General features: G+C 36.6%; 1 protein-coding gene across 1 annotated transcript in view; it reads right to left on the bottom strand.

The window, feature by feature from the left end:
- Positions 1 to 18,730, bottom strand: part of HHIP (hedgehog interacting protein) — a gene marked incomplete at both ends in the record, with an annotated part of 71,123 nt that overhangs the window by 18,697 nt on the left and 33,696 nt on the right. The window contains 2 exons of the mRNA XM_082315280.1: positions 222 to 395; positions 849 to 1,000. Of these exons, the coding sequence (XP_082171406.1) occupies positions 222 to 395; positions 849 to 1,000 (326 nt within the window). The remainder of the gene's footprint in view (positions 1 to 221; positions 396 to 848; positions 1,001 to 18,730) is intronic.

Below are 18,730 nucleotides of genomic sequence, written 5' to 3'. Positions count from 1 at the left end.
TTGACAGCACACAACTACAAGAAGATGTATTTAAGCAGTAAGACTGTTCTGAAAATCAGCAGTTTCCTAAACCCAGGCACTGAAAATAGTGGGATTATGTAGTAAGGGAAGGGGGAGTAAGATTTGTCCTTGCAACTGCTGATCACTTTTGATTCTGACCCCAAATACTGTGCAAAGCCAGAAGACAAAAGTAGAAGTCAATCCATTGGTAGTTTATGTACCTCAAACCATCCATCTCCTCCATGTCATCTAGAGTGATCATGCCATCTCCAAGAAAAATGTATAGGAAACCATCTGGGCCAAACAGAAGCTGTCCTCCTAGGTGTTTTCGATGTAGTTCTGCTACTTCTAAAAACACTCTTGCTGTTCTCATATCAACTTGGTGTGGATTTTTCCTGCAATATAAAGATATGAACACAGTTTGCACAGTTCATTATCATTGTTCTTCTTTCTAAAAATAAACTTGAGTCATTCAAATTGTACTTTAAGATACTAATATTATATATTAAGATGTTGTAACTTGGTGGAAAAATGTCAAATAATTATTTCTGAGAAATTTCAATTTTCCAGCATTCACAAAAAAATATTTTCCTGTCTATACTCAATAAGTAGGAAATAAGTATAATTAAAAAATGACAGAATAACTAAAAAAGTCTTAAAAAGAATAAAACAGTGTACTTACTAGCATTCCAAAACTACTGTTTGAAATAAAATCAGCAATAAGTTTTCTGCAAGTGCCCAAGCATACACATTGTAAATCTGATAGTTCATTTTAGAAATGGGAAATACTAAAATGAAAAGGTTGCTGAGAAATACAGAATTTGTGAATTTTAGACTTCCGCTGATACCTGGATACTGTGTATTCTACGACCCTAAGGATGTGGTCATGAGGTCCAATAGCCCACCGTTCTTGGTTGGTGGTATAAGACACATACAGCTTTCCATTTTTCTTGTAATTGGGATGGAATGCAAGGCTTAACAGTCCTCTTTCATCTCCTCCCTGCAGTCAAATGAAAAACACAAAGAATTGTGAAGTTAATTATGTTCTTTATTGTGTTTCAGCTGGAACCCCAAAAAAAAAAAAGTTTCTTTCTTGTGGATAATCTTTGCCCAAACTCTTTTATTTCTTTCCTGACTACTGCACAAAAAGGATTATAAAACATTTCACTTTGGGGAACTCTGAGTTAGAACACAATTGTCTTATGTAGTTATCTATGCACAAGTCTCTTACGCCACTTTTGTGGAGTGATTTGTGTATGTAATCTTTGGGAAGCCATGAAGACAAGTTTAAGTGCTGCGAAGGATTCTTTGCTGGGTTACTAGGTTGCTTGTAATTCGTAGAAGACAAATAAAAAGGTCTATAATCAGCAGTCACTTCTAATCCAAGTATCCAAAACCTAAAACACAGTGCTGGCTGCCAACTCCCACTGTCTTGGCAATATGTTTAGAAAACAGTTAAATTGCTTGTGTAATATGTAAACCTTTGTTTTACCCTGGAGGCAGCAACATCAGTTGTCACAACTATGGTGGTCTGTTCATCATAGCCAGTATACTGTAGGTAATAAGCAGCCTTGGTCTCTGTGCAGAGAAACCGTAGTTTTTACATGTGGTCCTTCAATGGAAAGGTTTTTGTTATTTTTTAAAACAAAAATAGAAAAATCTCCGAACAACTTTCTTTTGTTATTATGTTTGCCACAAAGATTAGTACAGTTATATGTTAAGCATCAAATCCATGTAATGTACTGTGGCAATGCAAATACCCTGTGTACTTAAATAGAAGGCAATTTTCTCTTTGGCTTCTAAAAATGTATGTAATATTACTATGCCTAAAATTGTATTTGTATAAATGAAGAATAAAACTTAGAGTCATTTGTTGCTCTTGAGGTAAAACAGGGGAGGGAAGCTGAGGCATAAAAATAAACAGAGTACATAATTAACAATTCAAATTCAATCCATATAGGTGATTATTCACAAGCTGATAGTTGTTTCGGAGTTTAACTCGGGGTTTGCCAGCTTTTCAAACTAGTGACTCTGTTGTAGATTCAAGTGCTCCAGCTCTGCACCCGTAAGGAGACAATGTTTTGCAACTCTAACCACACCCATGATAACTAATTATGAAATTTTAAATTATAAGAGAGAATGAAGCTTTTAAAATGTATTTGCAATTCAGAGTGATGGATGGGCCTGTCTTCCTGTTGAAAGACATCCCACAAAAAGCCTAATTGGGAAAGCGCACAGCTTTCATTTATTTTAATTCAACATGATTGCCGTACTTCCTTTTTAATCACGGCCACCAAAGAGAAACCTGAGTCAGAAAAGGAGATGTAAATAGGTCAAGAGATTTCCGCACACAGAGATGTGTACAATGAAATCTGGGTCCTGCTGATGTAGAGGCAGCCAAAATTTGCTAGTTTGTTTGCTAGGAAAATTTCGTTTCAGGGGGTTATCAGAGAGGTTAGTTTTGAAAGTCTAGTTAGAGCTGCCAAATCAGTTGCAGTCATCATGGATGAAGGGACTGGTAATCTAGCTCTTTCTCCTTTACGAGCCAAAAATAACCCTGCAGCTGAGTCTGAACTGATTGTAGATATTATTGTGTGAGTTTCTAAGACTTTTGACCAAGTTGCTCTGATAAAGTCTGAAGCAAAGGGAGACAAATCAGTTGCTTTGGGAACAGCAAGGCATATTTCAGAGATTCCTGATGAATGATGCTATCTGTTGTGCCCAGACAAAGACAGTCCTATTTCTTCTCCTGAGAGATGAGTTCAACTCATTTAAGGGCCCAGGAATGTCAATGAGTCACACTAGGCCTGCCATTCAAGGTGAGTTATTGAAAGTATTAATAAGAAAAGATCTTTCTGTTACTAAGCTGAAGATTTTATTTAGCACTTGATGTCATGGGAGCAGGCTCAGTGTGAAAGTGAAGTTGTTGAAAGCATAAACAGGTGAAAATTAAATTAAGAGCTTTTAAAGAAGCACACATGAAGCAAGAATTTGACAAATGAATGAAACACAGGACCTGAAAGGTAGTAAGTAGGGCAAGTTGTATTCATAGGATCAGGCCAATATTTCTACTAATTGCTGTCTTGCATGATTCTATTAGACTGCAATATATTACTTTCTTTGTAGAATGTATCTATTGCTTCCTGAAAAGTCACGCTGCTTTCTGTTTTTCAAAGTGAGCCAGACCTACTATGTTCTAAAAAGTCTATTTACTCTTGCATTTAATAAAAACTTTGGAAATATCCCTCTAAGATACTGAAATCAGTGCAGCATTAAGCCATTAGTTGGCTTATGGTCAACTAGAAATCCAGCTGAGTTTTTCCATACTTATTTTCTCTGGTTTTGGAAAACAATTGTTCATGTGTACTTTCAGCTTTATCACTAACCGGCAAACCTGTTGTTTCCAATTAAATCACTGCCACAACTTCCATAGCTTTTGAAATGATCTCTATGGTGCCAGCAAGTATATAGTTTTCTGTAGTGTTGTGTCTCTTATGTTGTGGGGTAAATTGAGAGATATCCAGTAAAATCCCTTACGAGCGGTCATTTTGGTACTGTCAAACTGGATAACTATGTACCAAATTTCAAAATTTCAGATTTTCCCTACAGAATAATCCTCGCTTTTATTTTTTATCAACGGACTTCTCATGTCTACTGTGAAACCAGCATCCCAAGCTTTCTAGTCTTGTCTTGTAGATACCATGTGTCAAATATCTATATCTTTCTCTTGGCAGCTTAATAACTTCTTGACATCCTTTTCTTCTTAAGTTTCCCCTTAGATGAAACCAGCACCAACAAACTGTAGATGACATAGTAGCTTGTATGAGATTCTACACTACACAATTTGATGGAATAACCAGTAACATTTGTCACTTGTATAAGGGAGGGCAAGAAGAATGAGACAAATCTTTGTATTCCATTGGGATGTCTGTTGAAGACAAAGAACGATGGTTGGCTGAAATGAGCGTTAATTACCTAAACACGCTGTGGGCTGGGGCCAACATGAAATCTCTATCGTAACTAAACCTGGAAGTTCACGCTTCCAATGTCTTCCAAGCTCTTTAGCTTGAATGCTCCTATCTTCTACTCGCAGTAGTCGCGTGCTTTGCACCAATACTACACTTGTCTCAAAAGTAATTTTCCTTGGGCCAGATTACAAGCTTCAGCTAAGGAGTTCTGTGAAAGGAAAAACATTCCTTTAAAAAGCAGTTTGGTCTAGTTTAGGACCACAAGCATGAAAATAATTTAATCAGAATTATATTATCTTAAGCCAGTACAAAGCCAAGTAAAGATGAATTGTATGCATTAAACAAAGTGTTTCTTTACTTTTAATTTTTAAATGGTTGGTTAGGTACATTATGTCAGTTCTAAAAGTATATTACGCCAGTAAGTGTTCTCAACTGAAGCATATTTTTAATATTTCTTTTTGCATTGTAATTTCTGTTATAATATATTCATAATTGTAAAAATCTGAAAGAACTGCACAGCTAACACTAAGAGAAGTAATTATTGCACGTGAATACTGGATTTTTATAGAAAGGTGCTATTTTCACGTAAGCACTCCTTAGAAGTGGGCTCTACTTTCAATCTATGTATTTCCAAATGTACTCTGGTATATCTCTGATATTATATACAGAAGTGTTATTGTATTATTAAGATATTATACTTTTTCTATAATACAGAAACATATGCTGCAGTTATTTTTAAGACATGCTGCCATTTCATTACGTCAATATATGTATTATTTCCTGTAGTAAATATAGAGAAATACATGGGAATGCCTTAACTGGTATTGTTAACTATTTCATTTAAAATAGATCATATTGTAAGCATGACCCTTAATTAGGTAACCTTAATAGTAATTAATTTTAGTAAGCAAAACCAGACATGACCATTTATTTCCATTACTCTGTGTGGCTTAATAGTAAACAATATAGGTAGCAGATTCCAAGTTTTCCTTTAAAATTGATTTCACAATTCACTCACTTATATAAAATAGTGGGATTTATATTTAACAGCTTTTTCATCTGGACAATCCCACTTTCACATTGGAAATGAGTAGCAACCTTTTTTAAAAAGGGGTTGTGCTTAAAATACATATATTCAACGGTCATTTGTGACTTAAAATATTAACTCAAATGTAATGTCTTTATATCATTTGGTTTTATCTATTATTATAGAGCAAATGCTGGGTAACTTGTTGAGGTAGTATGATCACCCTTAATTTAGTTTATTTCCTATGTAATAAACACCATAACTAATATGCATTACCTTGTGTTTGATCTTAAGGAGTTTTATTTGTAAAAAACATGGGGGAAGGGGTCATGGAACATCAAAAATCTCTTCTCAGGCAGTACCATATGAACTCTTCAGAAAGGGATTTCTAATTAGGAGATCCCAAAAGAATCTTTGCTTATTTGAACCTTCCTTTACCGGATCTTACTGTAGGGCTGAAGATCAATGTCAGGTATTTTTCTCAGCGGGAAGTGTTTGCTCAATCGACATGTTTTGGAAATTTGGCCCCAGCACAGGATAGAAACTTGACTACAGCAGAAGTAGAAACCAGCAAAAGGTCTGCTGCGAGGGCACACCTTGCCTTTCAGAGCTGCATCGACTATTTGGAGAAACACAAGGGGGAAGTGTCTCTGACAGGTGAAAGGGGACAAGAAATACAGGATGAGAAAACCAGAAATTGATTGGGCTGTAGCTATGGTATAGGAACAGAGCTCCTATAGACCTCTTGGGTGTTGAGAGAAGTGCTTTGCTATCTGAACATCTGTGGGGCCTGAGGCCTCTGGCAAGGGAAGAATTTGTAACATAAGACACTTACCTTAGGGAAAAATAATTACACTGATGTCATGGCTCAGTATAGCATGCATACTAGACCCTATCTCCAAAGCATTTCCTTTTTGCTGTTGTGCCGCAAAGCTTCAATTTTTTTTCTCATTTATAAAGGGCTTTGCAGGTATCTAAGGATTTTTTTAAACAATTTCAGCATTTTTTACTGATTTTAACAAATGCACTATTTCAATACTTCACTTAAAAGTACCTTCAGATACAGGAATGCTTTACAATTAAATTTATACAGGAAAAATACTTAGAGGGCCATACTCTTACTTGGAATTTAAGCACAAATCCTACTGAAGTTAGGGGTGTTTTTTGTTCAATTAGGTGCAGGGCAGGATTTGGCTGAAAATCAGTGGTGGCCAAAGTGCACCTATCACAAAGTTGTCTGCTCTGATGTTTGCAGTGATATTTAAATGCTCAGTTTTTTACAGAACAACTGAACTCACAATAAAGTACTGACGACCCACTCCTTTAGTGCCCAGTGGGTCCAAAAGTCAGACCTATCAAAAGGTACTAGGTAAGAAGGTGATTCATAAGACCAGTTCTGCTTGGATTTTGAATGGGGCTTCTCTGCACTTGGCAAAAAGTCAGAGTACCTATTCACAGGAATTACACACGCATATTTATTATGCAGCATAGTTTTCCAGCAAGAGAACACCGGAGTGGCCATAGCTTGAACAGAAATAAATAAAAATGGTTTGAGATCTAAAGATAGCACTGGAACTTAAAACCTAATTCTTTTTTTCTTCTGACTTCTGGTGCAGCAAAGACAACATTTTGACATGGCCTCGATCATTTTTTCTTTTCCTTACCTTCACAGTCCTTTGAAGATACCAGTCACTAAATGCAGGACCTTTCACTTCTAGTCCTAGTCCTCTGTACTTATTTTTTTAATTCCTCAACTCCAGATTTTGCTGTTCTGCTGGGCAAGTCTTTAGTTTAATCCAAATGACAATCCTCGTCCCCTGATAATACAATTCTTTCTTCCCGTCCCTAAAGAAAGTATATGAAACTTATAAATGCAGATACCAGCCCAACACAAACCCACAGCTTGCCTCCTTCACACTCTTCTAGAAAGACATGAATCCTGCTGTGACAACTCTCCCAATTATTGGTTAGAAGCAGCTAAAAGCTTTAAGACTGCCAAGAGCCAGCCAATAATTGAGAGGTTTTGGGCAGAGTGACATAGGACTGCGAGTGTGCTTGCAAGGAGGTGGCCATGAGCCCATGTGAGGTCTGCATCTGGACGGAGAAACTTTATGTACTGCACTACTTTAGGAGAATTGGAATAACAGAAGACAGTGGAAATCAGTCCCGGAAGAGGGAGATTCAAATAAAGACCAGATGATTATTGCATTCAGTAAAGCTGGCTCAAGAAGGTGTGAATTACACACTTTCCTGCACCACAGAGGCCTCTTGAGCTGTAAGCAGCATTCATCCTCTGGGAACACAGGTGGTGATTCCACCTCTGTCCCCAGCTGGATTTATTTTCAAGGAAGCTTTACATTCCACCAGCAATTCAGTGAGTGGTTCACCGGCGGAGGCCACTAAGGGAAGGTAAAAAATAAGCATGCTCCTTCTTATTTCCCTGGCACACCTCCACTTTCTGGGTTTTATTTATTTATTTATTTCGCATATCTGCTCTCCTACACTTTTCCTCTTCAGCATTCTTCCACTACAGACTGTCTTCTGCTGACAGCTTTTCAGCTGCATCCGTTTGAGGTCTATTGTGTTGTAGAATTAGCCTTCTAGGAAAGCAGGAAAGCTTCCTTCAAGGGAATGAGAATGCAGTAAGTGCTAGGAAATTTACTGACCATGAAAATCCTTCATTAATAGGGAGAATAGACTTGATGACCTTTGTATTTTTTCTCCTACTTTCTCTTGCTTTTAAGCTTTACTCACCTTTCCATGCCATTTCTGTGATAAAGGCAAATTTTACAACTCTCTCTCAATCTCTCAATGGGCAGTCCAATAAAATTGGCTCAGATGATACCCCAAAGAGAACAGACTACATTACATTAACATTCACAAATGCACAACATGATGACAAGAGACTAATAATCCCGTTTTCATTCACCAAAACCATGACTTTACCTCTTCCAATCAAGAATGATTTTTTTTTTAACTTAGACCCTATTTTAATGCTATCTAACATTATTTTTCTGTAAACACACAAACAATACAAATTAATCTTATTAGTGATTTACTGTTCTACCAATGCTCTAATTTGACTGTGGTCTTCTCAGACAGCTAATTCTGGCTTTCTCATGCTCTCGTTCCTTGACTATGTATATAACACTTATCTTTATTTTTCAGTAGCATGTTTCATGAAGTTTTTCTTTTTGGTTAAAATACAGATCTAATGGCAGAGAGTTGTCAGAAGAATTATAATTGAATATATAAGTTGCTTTTATATGGCATGACCTTTCAGCCAATCACTGCTGCTTTTGTTATTGCTAAAGATAAAAATATGCTATGGAAAAATAAAAATCTTACTATGGTGCAAAGATCTCCCTGGGCTGCTAAATTAAGACTTTTCATAAATGTCCATAAAAAAAAAGTCTACAGCACTTTAAAATGAGCTGTAAGACTTTTTTTGTGCTGAGAGAGGGAAAAAAAAGAAAGAGGATGTATGGTGACACATAGCAAATTTGACAGTGCTTATGTAAAATGAACCAACCTACAACAAATTCTATACTCCGATAATTGAAAACAAATTCATGCTGTTTTACCGTGACCACTTTATATGGAAATTTAGGGATATAATTCAGAACAGAATAACAGTAATTATCATACTCTCTGCATTAAATTAAAACCAGAAATGTTGATCTGTCTAATTGTAGGCATTAAAAAATAACTAGTTTCAAAAAAGAGAGATGCAAATGGAAAGATGCCCTGATGACATTACTCTCTCTTACCCACAATTCTGCCTTTCTCCTTTGGCTCTCAGTAGTGAACTGTTGTCTATTAAGGAGATACTTGCTTTTTCTGGTTGCGAGGGGAATGTTACATTCACATGAGCTATGTATTTAAATATTGTGGGGCAGGGGGAGAGAGCAGCAAACCACATCCAGCTTGAAGGAAAAAAGCTACAGATTTCCACTTAGATTGGTCCCCATGTCTTTGCTGTTGTCTGTATGCTAATGGATATTAAAACTTGCTCAGCAAGTGCTAAAAGTAGGCTGCTAGCAGTCTGCATCTTGAGAAAAAAAAAACCAAAAAACAAAAAACCAAAAAAACCCCCAAAAAACCCAAAACCATGCACACCTTAAACAGGATAGCTTTTGCCAGAGGGTAATAAAGGACTAGAGGCGCTTCATTCAGTCCTCACCATTTGTATTTCTTCCCCAAGCATTACTATGGTAATCATTCATGTTTGCAACATAACCTAGATTAAACTGTGGGCCTTACGAGCCTGGCTCTGTCGCTGTTTTAAGAGAAGACTGAGTTCAGTGGCTTATCAAAACGATGCTAATCTTCACTGTAAAATATAAAGGTACTCTTCTTCACTGAAGGTTATTTCTTTAGCAGATTTCTAGCTTCAGTCATTAAGGCTCTGAATGTACTTAGCAAAGGTTGTAAAGTGTTTTCTGCAAGATATCTCGCTTTTTCTTCTTATTTGAAGAAGCTGGAAAATCATATTATCTGAATGGTGTTTTTGGTAGGGGAGTAGGAGACAATTTGAAGGAGAGAAGTTCAGGTGACGTAAAAACACAGGGCAGAGACAGGAAGCCTAGGAAGGGTTCACTGTAACTGCTGCTTATGTTCCACCTCTCACCTTGTCTGGGATTCCCTCCTGAAGGCAGAGCCGCCATGCAGAGCGTGAGCCTTGCCTGTAGGCACCGAAAGATGGGAGCACGTCACCATTTTCAGTTGCCAAAGAATGTGTGTGCAAATTCTAGAGATAAAGCAAATGCTGTTCTGTTCCCTAATATCCGAAGAACTTTCGGACTCTGAAATCTGTATGCACGGAGAGGCATATTTCAGCCTATATTTAGCATCAGCATTCAGTATAGTTTTGATAATGATGTGTCATATCTTCAAAGCAAATGCTGGTTGCATATGTTGCTGGTTTTCTCAGTAGATGATTAGCCTAAACGTAATAGGCAAAATCAGAATCTGTATTCTTAGAAGCTCTGTAAGTATTCTTCAACATTTTATGAGTAGACATACAACAGATATACTGGATGAAGGCTAGACAACTATGTTATGTCTATTTACTCCAATTTTAAAATGTTTATACCTACGTTCTTTGTCCATTCAACTGTTCCGAACAGTAAACACTCTTGTCTTATTGGCACAAATGCAAACAAAAAATCAGTTTAGAGGTCCAGCATCTGCTACTGAGTTTTAAGCTTCCACATGTGAGCATGAGCATTGGAAGTGTATTTGTTATCCAAAATCAAACTGTTTGAAATATAAGGACTGCACTTGTTGGCGTCCTGATACAAAGGCAGCTAGAAAAAACAGAAAATGCTACTATTGCATTTTTTTCACAAAAACCGTGCATGTGCATCTTGTTTTGTACCTGGGTCAGAAATACATTTAAGCACCAGCACCCTCACATTTCTGAAAAAGCACTGGATGGGAGCTGGGAAGAAAAAAGTGTTTGACTTCTCTGGTACTGCCCAAGCATTTTTCTCACTGGTACTTTGCCAGTCCCTTCAGCCTGACGGTGCCTGAGGAGCTGCGCAGCCCGAGGGCAGAAAGGCTAGCGTGCAACTTCTCTGCGCTGCTGCAGTTAAGCAACAGCTTGGATTTCAAATACTGACTCGAGTAATCAAATAATTTGAGTTCTTTCAGTACGTCTTAAAAAATATAGGTAATTTGCCAGCTACCTGAAAATAAGGAGTAAATAAATCCAGAGAAATCCAGATTTTTCCACAGACGTTTTGCAAACACCAGAGGAAGCTAAAATAACCGAGCATTTTTGTGCTTGATCTCGTCTTTACCTCTCAACTAAAATAGTGAAAAAATATTAATAATTTGAAGAGAGACATGCATATTTTTATGAAACATGCCAAGTGGAAAAACCAGGGTGGTAGAGGATATACGGTTTGCTCTTCATGACTAGAATCTGTATATAAGAGGAGAATGATGGCAATCCACAGCCGTGTTGACAATTCAGACATACAGGAAATACCCTTGTAGGAAACTAATACCATCTGGGTTTGGCCCAAGATGTGTGAATGAGAAATATGTTTCTTGTTGAGAATGCAAAGATAGTTTTGGACATTGCAAAGAAGGAATGCGTAAAGCAGGCACAGTTATAAAAATGAAATAGGGTGAGGCATTGCATGCACATGGAATAATTAGAGGAATATGTTTGTGTGCGTCAATAGTTGATGCAGACTTACAACTTCAGAATTCATTTGTCCTAAGACAACCAGTAAATTACTATGAAAAATGTCTTCGGTACAAATGGCCGGGAGCTTTCTGAATAAAGGTAGTATTTGAAAATGCTGATTTGTCTAAGCCACTGCGTTCCCAGATAGAAAGGGAGGTTTGCTTGTGACACGTGTTGTATTTTGGGAAAAAAAGTAAAATAGTTTTGAAATTGTTGAAACATCCAGTTCTAATATTTGTAAAATTGGGAATTTGGATTATTTCAGTGAGTTGTTTTCAGTTTAGAAATTAGTTTTAGTTAAAAGAATGTCAACACTGAGATGGAATATTTCATTTGGCCCTTCCTGAGAACTTTTCAGTCCACACTTGGTAAGAGTATGTTTTCAAAATCTCAGAATATTCTCACTCCTCTCTATCCTGTTCTTGCATTAACTGTCTGAGATTTTAGTGTCTGTTCTTGGCATAGGAAGGCTCTCTGGTTTCTAACGAAGCCATTGCCAGCATTCTGAGGTTCCTGAGACTCGCTGCCTGTGGGATGGATTTTTGCCTCTCCCTTGACACCCTCATCTACTTGTGAAAGCCCCAGCAGTGCTGATTTTTCTGTTATTTGTGAGGCTAATGAATGCCTTGCGTGGACAGGAAAAAGTTCCAAGCTCTCTTTTTGGTGCACATTCGACTTCTTCTCCAGACTAGCCTTCAGTACTATTGTCCTTTCTCTAAGTTCAGGCTCTAAATGCTCTTTTTAAAGAAAATTATTGAGAGGATAAAAGGTCTGCTAGTCTTTCATGTCTGTCAAGATCCTGGATTAACCCTGTTCCAGGTTCAAAGACACTCATTATACAAATTACCTGTTCCTTAACTGAGCAATGCTCATACGATGACAATAAACTGTCTGTTATTGTATCTTGGTCTTCATTTGTTTTTCAGCATATTTTTGACATACCTGAACACGATTATTCTTATCACTGATAAACACTGCTGGAGACATTTATTCAACATGTATTAATTGTTTTAGTGCATACCCAGAAGGCACAATGCAAAAAAAGATGGAAAATTACAGTGGCCATTTTGATTCTTTTATTTTCCAGTCTTTTTTAGTACGCATTGAACATGCATAGCACCTGAGATCTTTGCACAGGATGATCAAAGTCTATTGAATCAAATATTATCAATACGCTAATGGCACACCATCGCCTGTCTTTGATTGATGGATTACATTCAGGTTGACACGGGCTATCTGAAGAAGCAGGCAGGCTAGCGGTATGAACAGCAGTCCGTTGCAACTGCAACTTTGAGCAGATCATCAGGGTTGAGTTCTGTTCTTTCTAGCTAATAGACAATGAATATATGACTTGATGGTAAATCTATTCCTCGCTCTTTGAAAATGAATTATTAGTACTTCTTTCAGCTTCATTATAGAATTGCGTTATATTAGTTCATCCTTTGCGAGGCTGTACGCGAAGTATTGCTGTCATTTGCATCTACTGTGGAACGTGCACATCTGCCTTTCAGGTGAGAATTTATGACTGTGCAAGGCTTGAATTTTCCAAGCTGTTTATGCTTATGTGTTATGTGTATACTCACTACATACACATATAAACATACACATGCATCGAGCATTTCGGTGAACACAGATTTCCTTGTCCCTGTAGTTTAAATTCTCATCAAATTTAATTATTTTTTCTAGTCACAAATGCAGAACGAGTGGATATACACAGTGCACACATGCTTGATTTGCATATCTTAAGGCTTAAATAAATGGTGTTTGAACTACCTAAAAGAATTTATTTTACAGTATAGAATAAGTTAATATTGTTATACCTACAGCATTCGACTCCAATGTTGGGGAAAAAGGGTTTTGGAAAATGTGCATTTCATGTATGTGCCTGTGTTTTTTAAAGAACTCATTAAATTATGGTTGTACTACGTATTTTAAATATTGACATTTCTGAGTGGGGTTTAATTTTTATTCTGCCAAGCGTTGTAAATTCCTGTTTTGAATCCTGAGGATTTCGGTGGAGGTGGAAAACCACTAATAATTTCTTCTTGTTCACGCAACTTGTATTCACTTGCATGTTTTAACTTGAAGCAGACCTCTTCTGTTGATGCCGATAACACTGTTCTGAGTATAAACCAAACTCCTTTGGAGTTGAAAAGAGTAAAATTTTCTCTAAGCAATGGCAATCATAATTACCTTGATATAAAATTTTGTTTCATAAGGGCCTAATTCAGCAAGTATTTAGGCATGTGCCCAAACACCACTGATTTTCTTTTTTCTAGTGCAAAACAGGATACCATGAGGCAGCTGATTCTCTCCACTTCAGAGTTTACATGACTTTTGGTCTCAGTAAACGAGATCTGATACAATGGTGATGAGGGAATTTATCAATCAAAAATGCTTCTGATTGAGGGGGAAAAAATACTGAAAAAAATGGAGACTTTTCTCTTAATGAATTTGACCCTGAGATTTCATAAAGATTTTTTTATGGTCTGTAGCTAATGTGGTGGTTATGCAGCTAAAGGCATTATCTTCACATCATTATAATGAAACATAACACTGGTATCCTTGACTTTATTAGCCAGGCTTCATTGGTATCTGACATTATATATTTCCTATTATAAATCTAAATAAGAACTTACATTGACCTGCATTAGACCAAACATTAAACAATTTACTAAGATTACGACTTTGAAAGGGAACTTTAAAAAAAAAAAAAAAAAGTCTTTTAGACCACCAAGAAACAACCATAAATTTAAGGAAATATGAGGTTTCCACCATGTGACTTCCCCTGCAGAGTTATGCAACAGACTGCTGTTACTTAAAGGTCATACATAAAAAATTTATGGTACATTTTTTAAGAGATTTATAGTGTTTCTATTTATACAACTTATATGTCAACAATTTAAAGGTATAGCATACTAAAATAACAAATTAAACTCTAATCCCTTTGAATCCTTGATAAAATAGAATGCTCTAATATGTCACATATAAAAGAGGTTTAATAAATGTATCTGTATTAATTGATGTGGTATGTGTGATGTAATGATTAGCTGTTTATTATCTATTACAGATCATTTGTTCATTTTTATCCTGAAAATTATTTGCAAATGGGGTTGATTAGGGGAGCATTCTTTGTCCCATAGGCCCACTGCATGGTGGTGTAACTCTTTTAAAGAGCTCTGCAAGTAAGTCTCAGAACTAACATTATTTCAGTGTTGAGATGAATGATGCCATTGATACTATCTAGACCTCTTGTTTCGGAATATCTTTGAACTCAAATACATATCGTTTACCCAAGATGTTGTTGGATTCTCTGGAAGTAAAAATTTGTAGCTCTGTATGAAGGTACCACCCCTTAGTTATTTGCTGAACTTTATTTGCTTTGCACTGAAATGAAATGGGAGCAGTTACACAGTTACTCAGCCTTAGCTGAGGCAAGAGAACGACAAAGACGACTGAGAGGGGGTAATTTCTCACATCACTAGAGCTGCTTTACCAGTAGGGTTTGAACTCAGCCATAGGAGTCACATTTTCAACATTGCCTTTGCACTCTTAACCCATATACTTATGTATATTTATGTGGGAGTTGTGACTGCAAATGTATCATTTTACGCCAGGAGTCGGAGCCGTATACGCAGGTCTGGCAGCGATTATTGATTCTAAATTCTGAACTTTGCATATTAAAATAATGCATTAATTCAAAGGCTCCATTAGGGCACAGTACTTAAGTACCCTAATGTGTGTAAGCACTTTGACACCATAAATATTCATTTCTCATGAAAACAAGTCTTCATAGATAAACAAAAGTCCTAGTACATGAAACATCTATGAACATGCTCAACCATAAGCACTTTGGTAATTCCATTGCCTTTGAGGTCAAATGTAAACACAGTACAATAGCATTTGGAGAAAGACACTAATATGGTCATGGAGATTTGTCTCTACCTGGTATTGTGGCCTAGTCTTGTCCTCAGTAAAGAACTTAGGTTCTTTAGTCTGGTGGTGGTAAATTCCTAAAAATAGGGAGGGGAATTCTCCACAAGAGATAGCCTTTGGGTTGCTGTACCACCCACCAAGTTTTAGTTACGGAGTCTCTACTGACTTGAATCGTCATATCTAGTCCCTTGATGACTCTCACAGTATTCCTGTAGGGATGCCCGTTGTCTGGGCTTGAAAAATGTTTCTTGCCTTGCTGTGGGAGATACCGTTCTCTTGGTCTCCTTGGCTACTGCTATCTCCAGCTCTGAAGATCCCGTACAATGCCTGAGCGGCCCTTCACAGCTGGACCTCATACAGTACTTCTCGGTAAGAGGTCCTCAGCAAAATTACCCAATAGACCTTTGCAGAAAGTACTTGTGCAACACTGGATTACTGCGTTTTTTGCTGTAAAACAGAGTTATACTGGTTCTGCAGATTCTGGATGTTTCTAAAGTTGTGGTACCTTGTGATTTGCCTTTGCTGACTGAAGAAACATATCGCTATTCCTAAGCTGGTCATCACCCTTTCATCAGCATAATTCATTTCCATAGTAAGAAACTGTTGTAAAGAAATTTGGCTACAACTGTTCCAGCAGAGTTTATAGGTTCATGGGCCAACCCAAGCAGCAATTAATTTAAAAGAAGATGTGATCATTTCCTATCTTTTATGAGCATTAAAGAATACTTTTTTTTTTTTTTTTCTTTTGGACAAAAAATATTTGACATGTCAAATGACTAGAATAAATGCTGATAGCATCTATGGTAGTTTTAAGTATTAATATCTTTTACAAATAAGAAAATCACAAAGTGTTAGAAAAGAATAACAGGTACAGAATTTAAAAGCTGTTTTTCTTTGTAACTCTAAGGCTAGAGTTTCAGAGAGAAAACACTAATAAAAATTAGTCAGTCATCATTATGATGTCATTCTCATAATTTCCCTTGAAGTAAACTAGCAAGTACAAATAATATTTGTAATGTCTGACATCATCTATGTAGCTTTCCATTGCTCAGACTTTGGGTTAAATTTAGTGATGTTTCCCATTTGTTAGAGAACACCTTCTGGGGGGAATGGATTCCATTAAGAAAAATCTCTCTGAAGTTAAGCCAGCTTTGTAACTTGTTTGAAATGAAACAAAACAAAACAAAAAACTCCAAACAGGCCAGGAATGATAGCAGTACAGCAGTAGCAATTTGTAAAAAATGTGATCATCTGTAAGAACCAAACTTTGAGTCCTGAGGCTGAGTGCTCACATGAAAAAAGGAACCATGCTTTTCAGTGATGCTCTCTTTAAAAAGAAATAAGCATCAGCATAATTGTTTTACTCTGGAAACAATATTCCCTTCCATGTGATATATGTCCATTTATCATAGTTTGACCTGCAAAGGCTTCTTAGAATCACTCAAACTTTAAAAAAATGTTTCAGAATGGCCATAGACTAATTTTTTGTTGCTTGTGCTTTGAGACATTAAGCATTAAAGGACATTTCTAAAAGTGATTCCTTGTTTTCAAGGTTTAACTTAAAACAGCTAAAAAGTGTATAGGAATCACAGAAAGAGCGATCAGTATTTCCTCAAAACTAGTCTCAGGTTTACCACAAGCACTAACTCACATTTGAAAATCTTAGTCTTATATTTACATTAATTAGGATAATGTCTATTAGGTGATAATTTATGCATATAGAATGGCCAACCACTGCCTTTCATCTTCCTTTTTCTTTTTGTTCTAAAGTTTTCTACAGTTTTTTTAAATGGTAATTTCATTTCATTGTTGCTCTCTATTAGTGACAGGAGATATGTCAGTACCACAATATTATCGCAATTCTATGCAATAGCATATGCTAATAACATACGTAAAAGATGAGAAAGTTGTATTTCATGTGAAACAAGTCTTGTTCCACTTGTGGAATAGAGAGTCTTGCTTTTTCTCTCTCTTGCCCACTGAGTCCTTTCCCAGATGGAGGCCAATGATGTCTGAGCCCTCTCCCCACTCCCAAAAAGGAGCAAAGGAGCAGGAGGTGGTGGTGAGACATGATCCCCATTGCCTTCCCCAAACCATCTGCGCTGTTCTGCTCCACAGCACGACTGGCTCATCAGCATCTTTGTCCTTAACATACTTTTGATCTAGACAAATACGTACCAATTGAGTTAATTTGTAATGAAATTATCAAATTTATATCGATATGGAATCATATCTTTCATTTCTAGTCATCTTTCAAAGGTATGCCATACACAGATGATTTGGACCAATTTAATCCTAAGACCCCAGGTAACTTTTTCAGATAATACATTGCATTACTTAATATAAACTTGAAATTTAAGTAGATAATATTCATGATTATCTTGGTATTGGAAGACTTGGGTAGCTGTTTTAAATGGTGTCGTTGTGTACTCATGGTGACTGCATTTGAATGGACATTAGCTAAATGTGACAGTTATTCAGCTTCAAAGTAGGAAAGATGACTGGAGTTGTCAGGATGTTGTGATACACTGATTCATTATTCCTTGATAAATGCCAAAATTTTCTATTACCCTCCCTCCCCAAAAAAGGAATAAGGAATTCGCCCATTTACAATCTATACTTAAGTACTGAATGGAACGTTTCCTGAAAGAAAAATAGCTAACATAAACATAATTTCTTCTTCAGAAATATGAGGTATGTAATAATTAGCAGAGCCTCACTGAGCTATGAAAACCATATTCCCTTAGGAGAAAAACAACAATAACTACTGAAAAAAGTGACAGGCCATACACAATTTGTTATATCTGAAGAATACAAATATAACTGCTTAAACATATTTAAAAAGTGATAAATTCACTTCCTCTACAAATTCATAAACTCACAAATGTTTCCTTGCAATTGTTCTTGGAACTGATAGAGGAAAATCTCCCAGGGACACATGAAATGTAGTAAGTGTAATATGAAAATTGCCCTTTCTCATATGAAGATTAAAACAAAACAGATATTCTCCAGAAAACCAGCAGGTTCCCCTATTCTCTGCTCATATGGGCTCTTCCCACAGTCTCACCGCGTGAAGGGCTTACGAACTTCATCAGAGCTGATTGTATGGAAGGAATGTGGACTCAGACATTTGAAGGCATGCCACAGAACCTCAGCAATCCAGTCTCTTGTTAATTACAACTAATATTTCATTATGTTGTGGAATTTTCAGCTACATAGATGTGTGTACACATCTTAGTATGCAGTGTAGCCAATGCTTGCTATTATATTACAAGCCTTGCAAAGTATAAGACGTGCATTGAAAGCTGAAATTAGTAGAATAAAACACTGCAGTATGTTTTCAACTTTTTAATTTGAGACCTTTAGACTTCATGATTGCAGGAGGAAGTTTGAGAACACAAATCAAGCTAAAAAGTAAGGAGGCAATGAATTTCCACTCCCCCTGTTTCCAAATGGATCTTTTAAGCACATGGCTTTTAAGCCAATTTTGTGATTTTGGAGTCTCCTCATGAGTGTCTGAATGGACAGGATTGAAGGTACTTTATATGGCTTATTTAAAAATAACATCCTAACCCAAGCTATAAATCATGATAAGTATTT

Source organism: Platalea leucorodia (assembly GCF_965183815.1).
Source record: "Platalea leucorodia genome assembly, chromosome: 6".
NCBI classification, from domain to species: domain Eukaryota; kingdom Metazoa; phylum Chordata; class Aves; order Pelecaniformes; family Threskiornithidae; genus Platalea; species Platalea leucorodia.
This window is presented reverse-complemented; position numbering and strand designations above follow the sequence as displayed.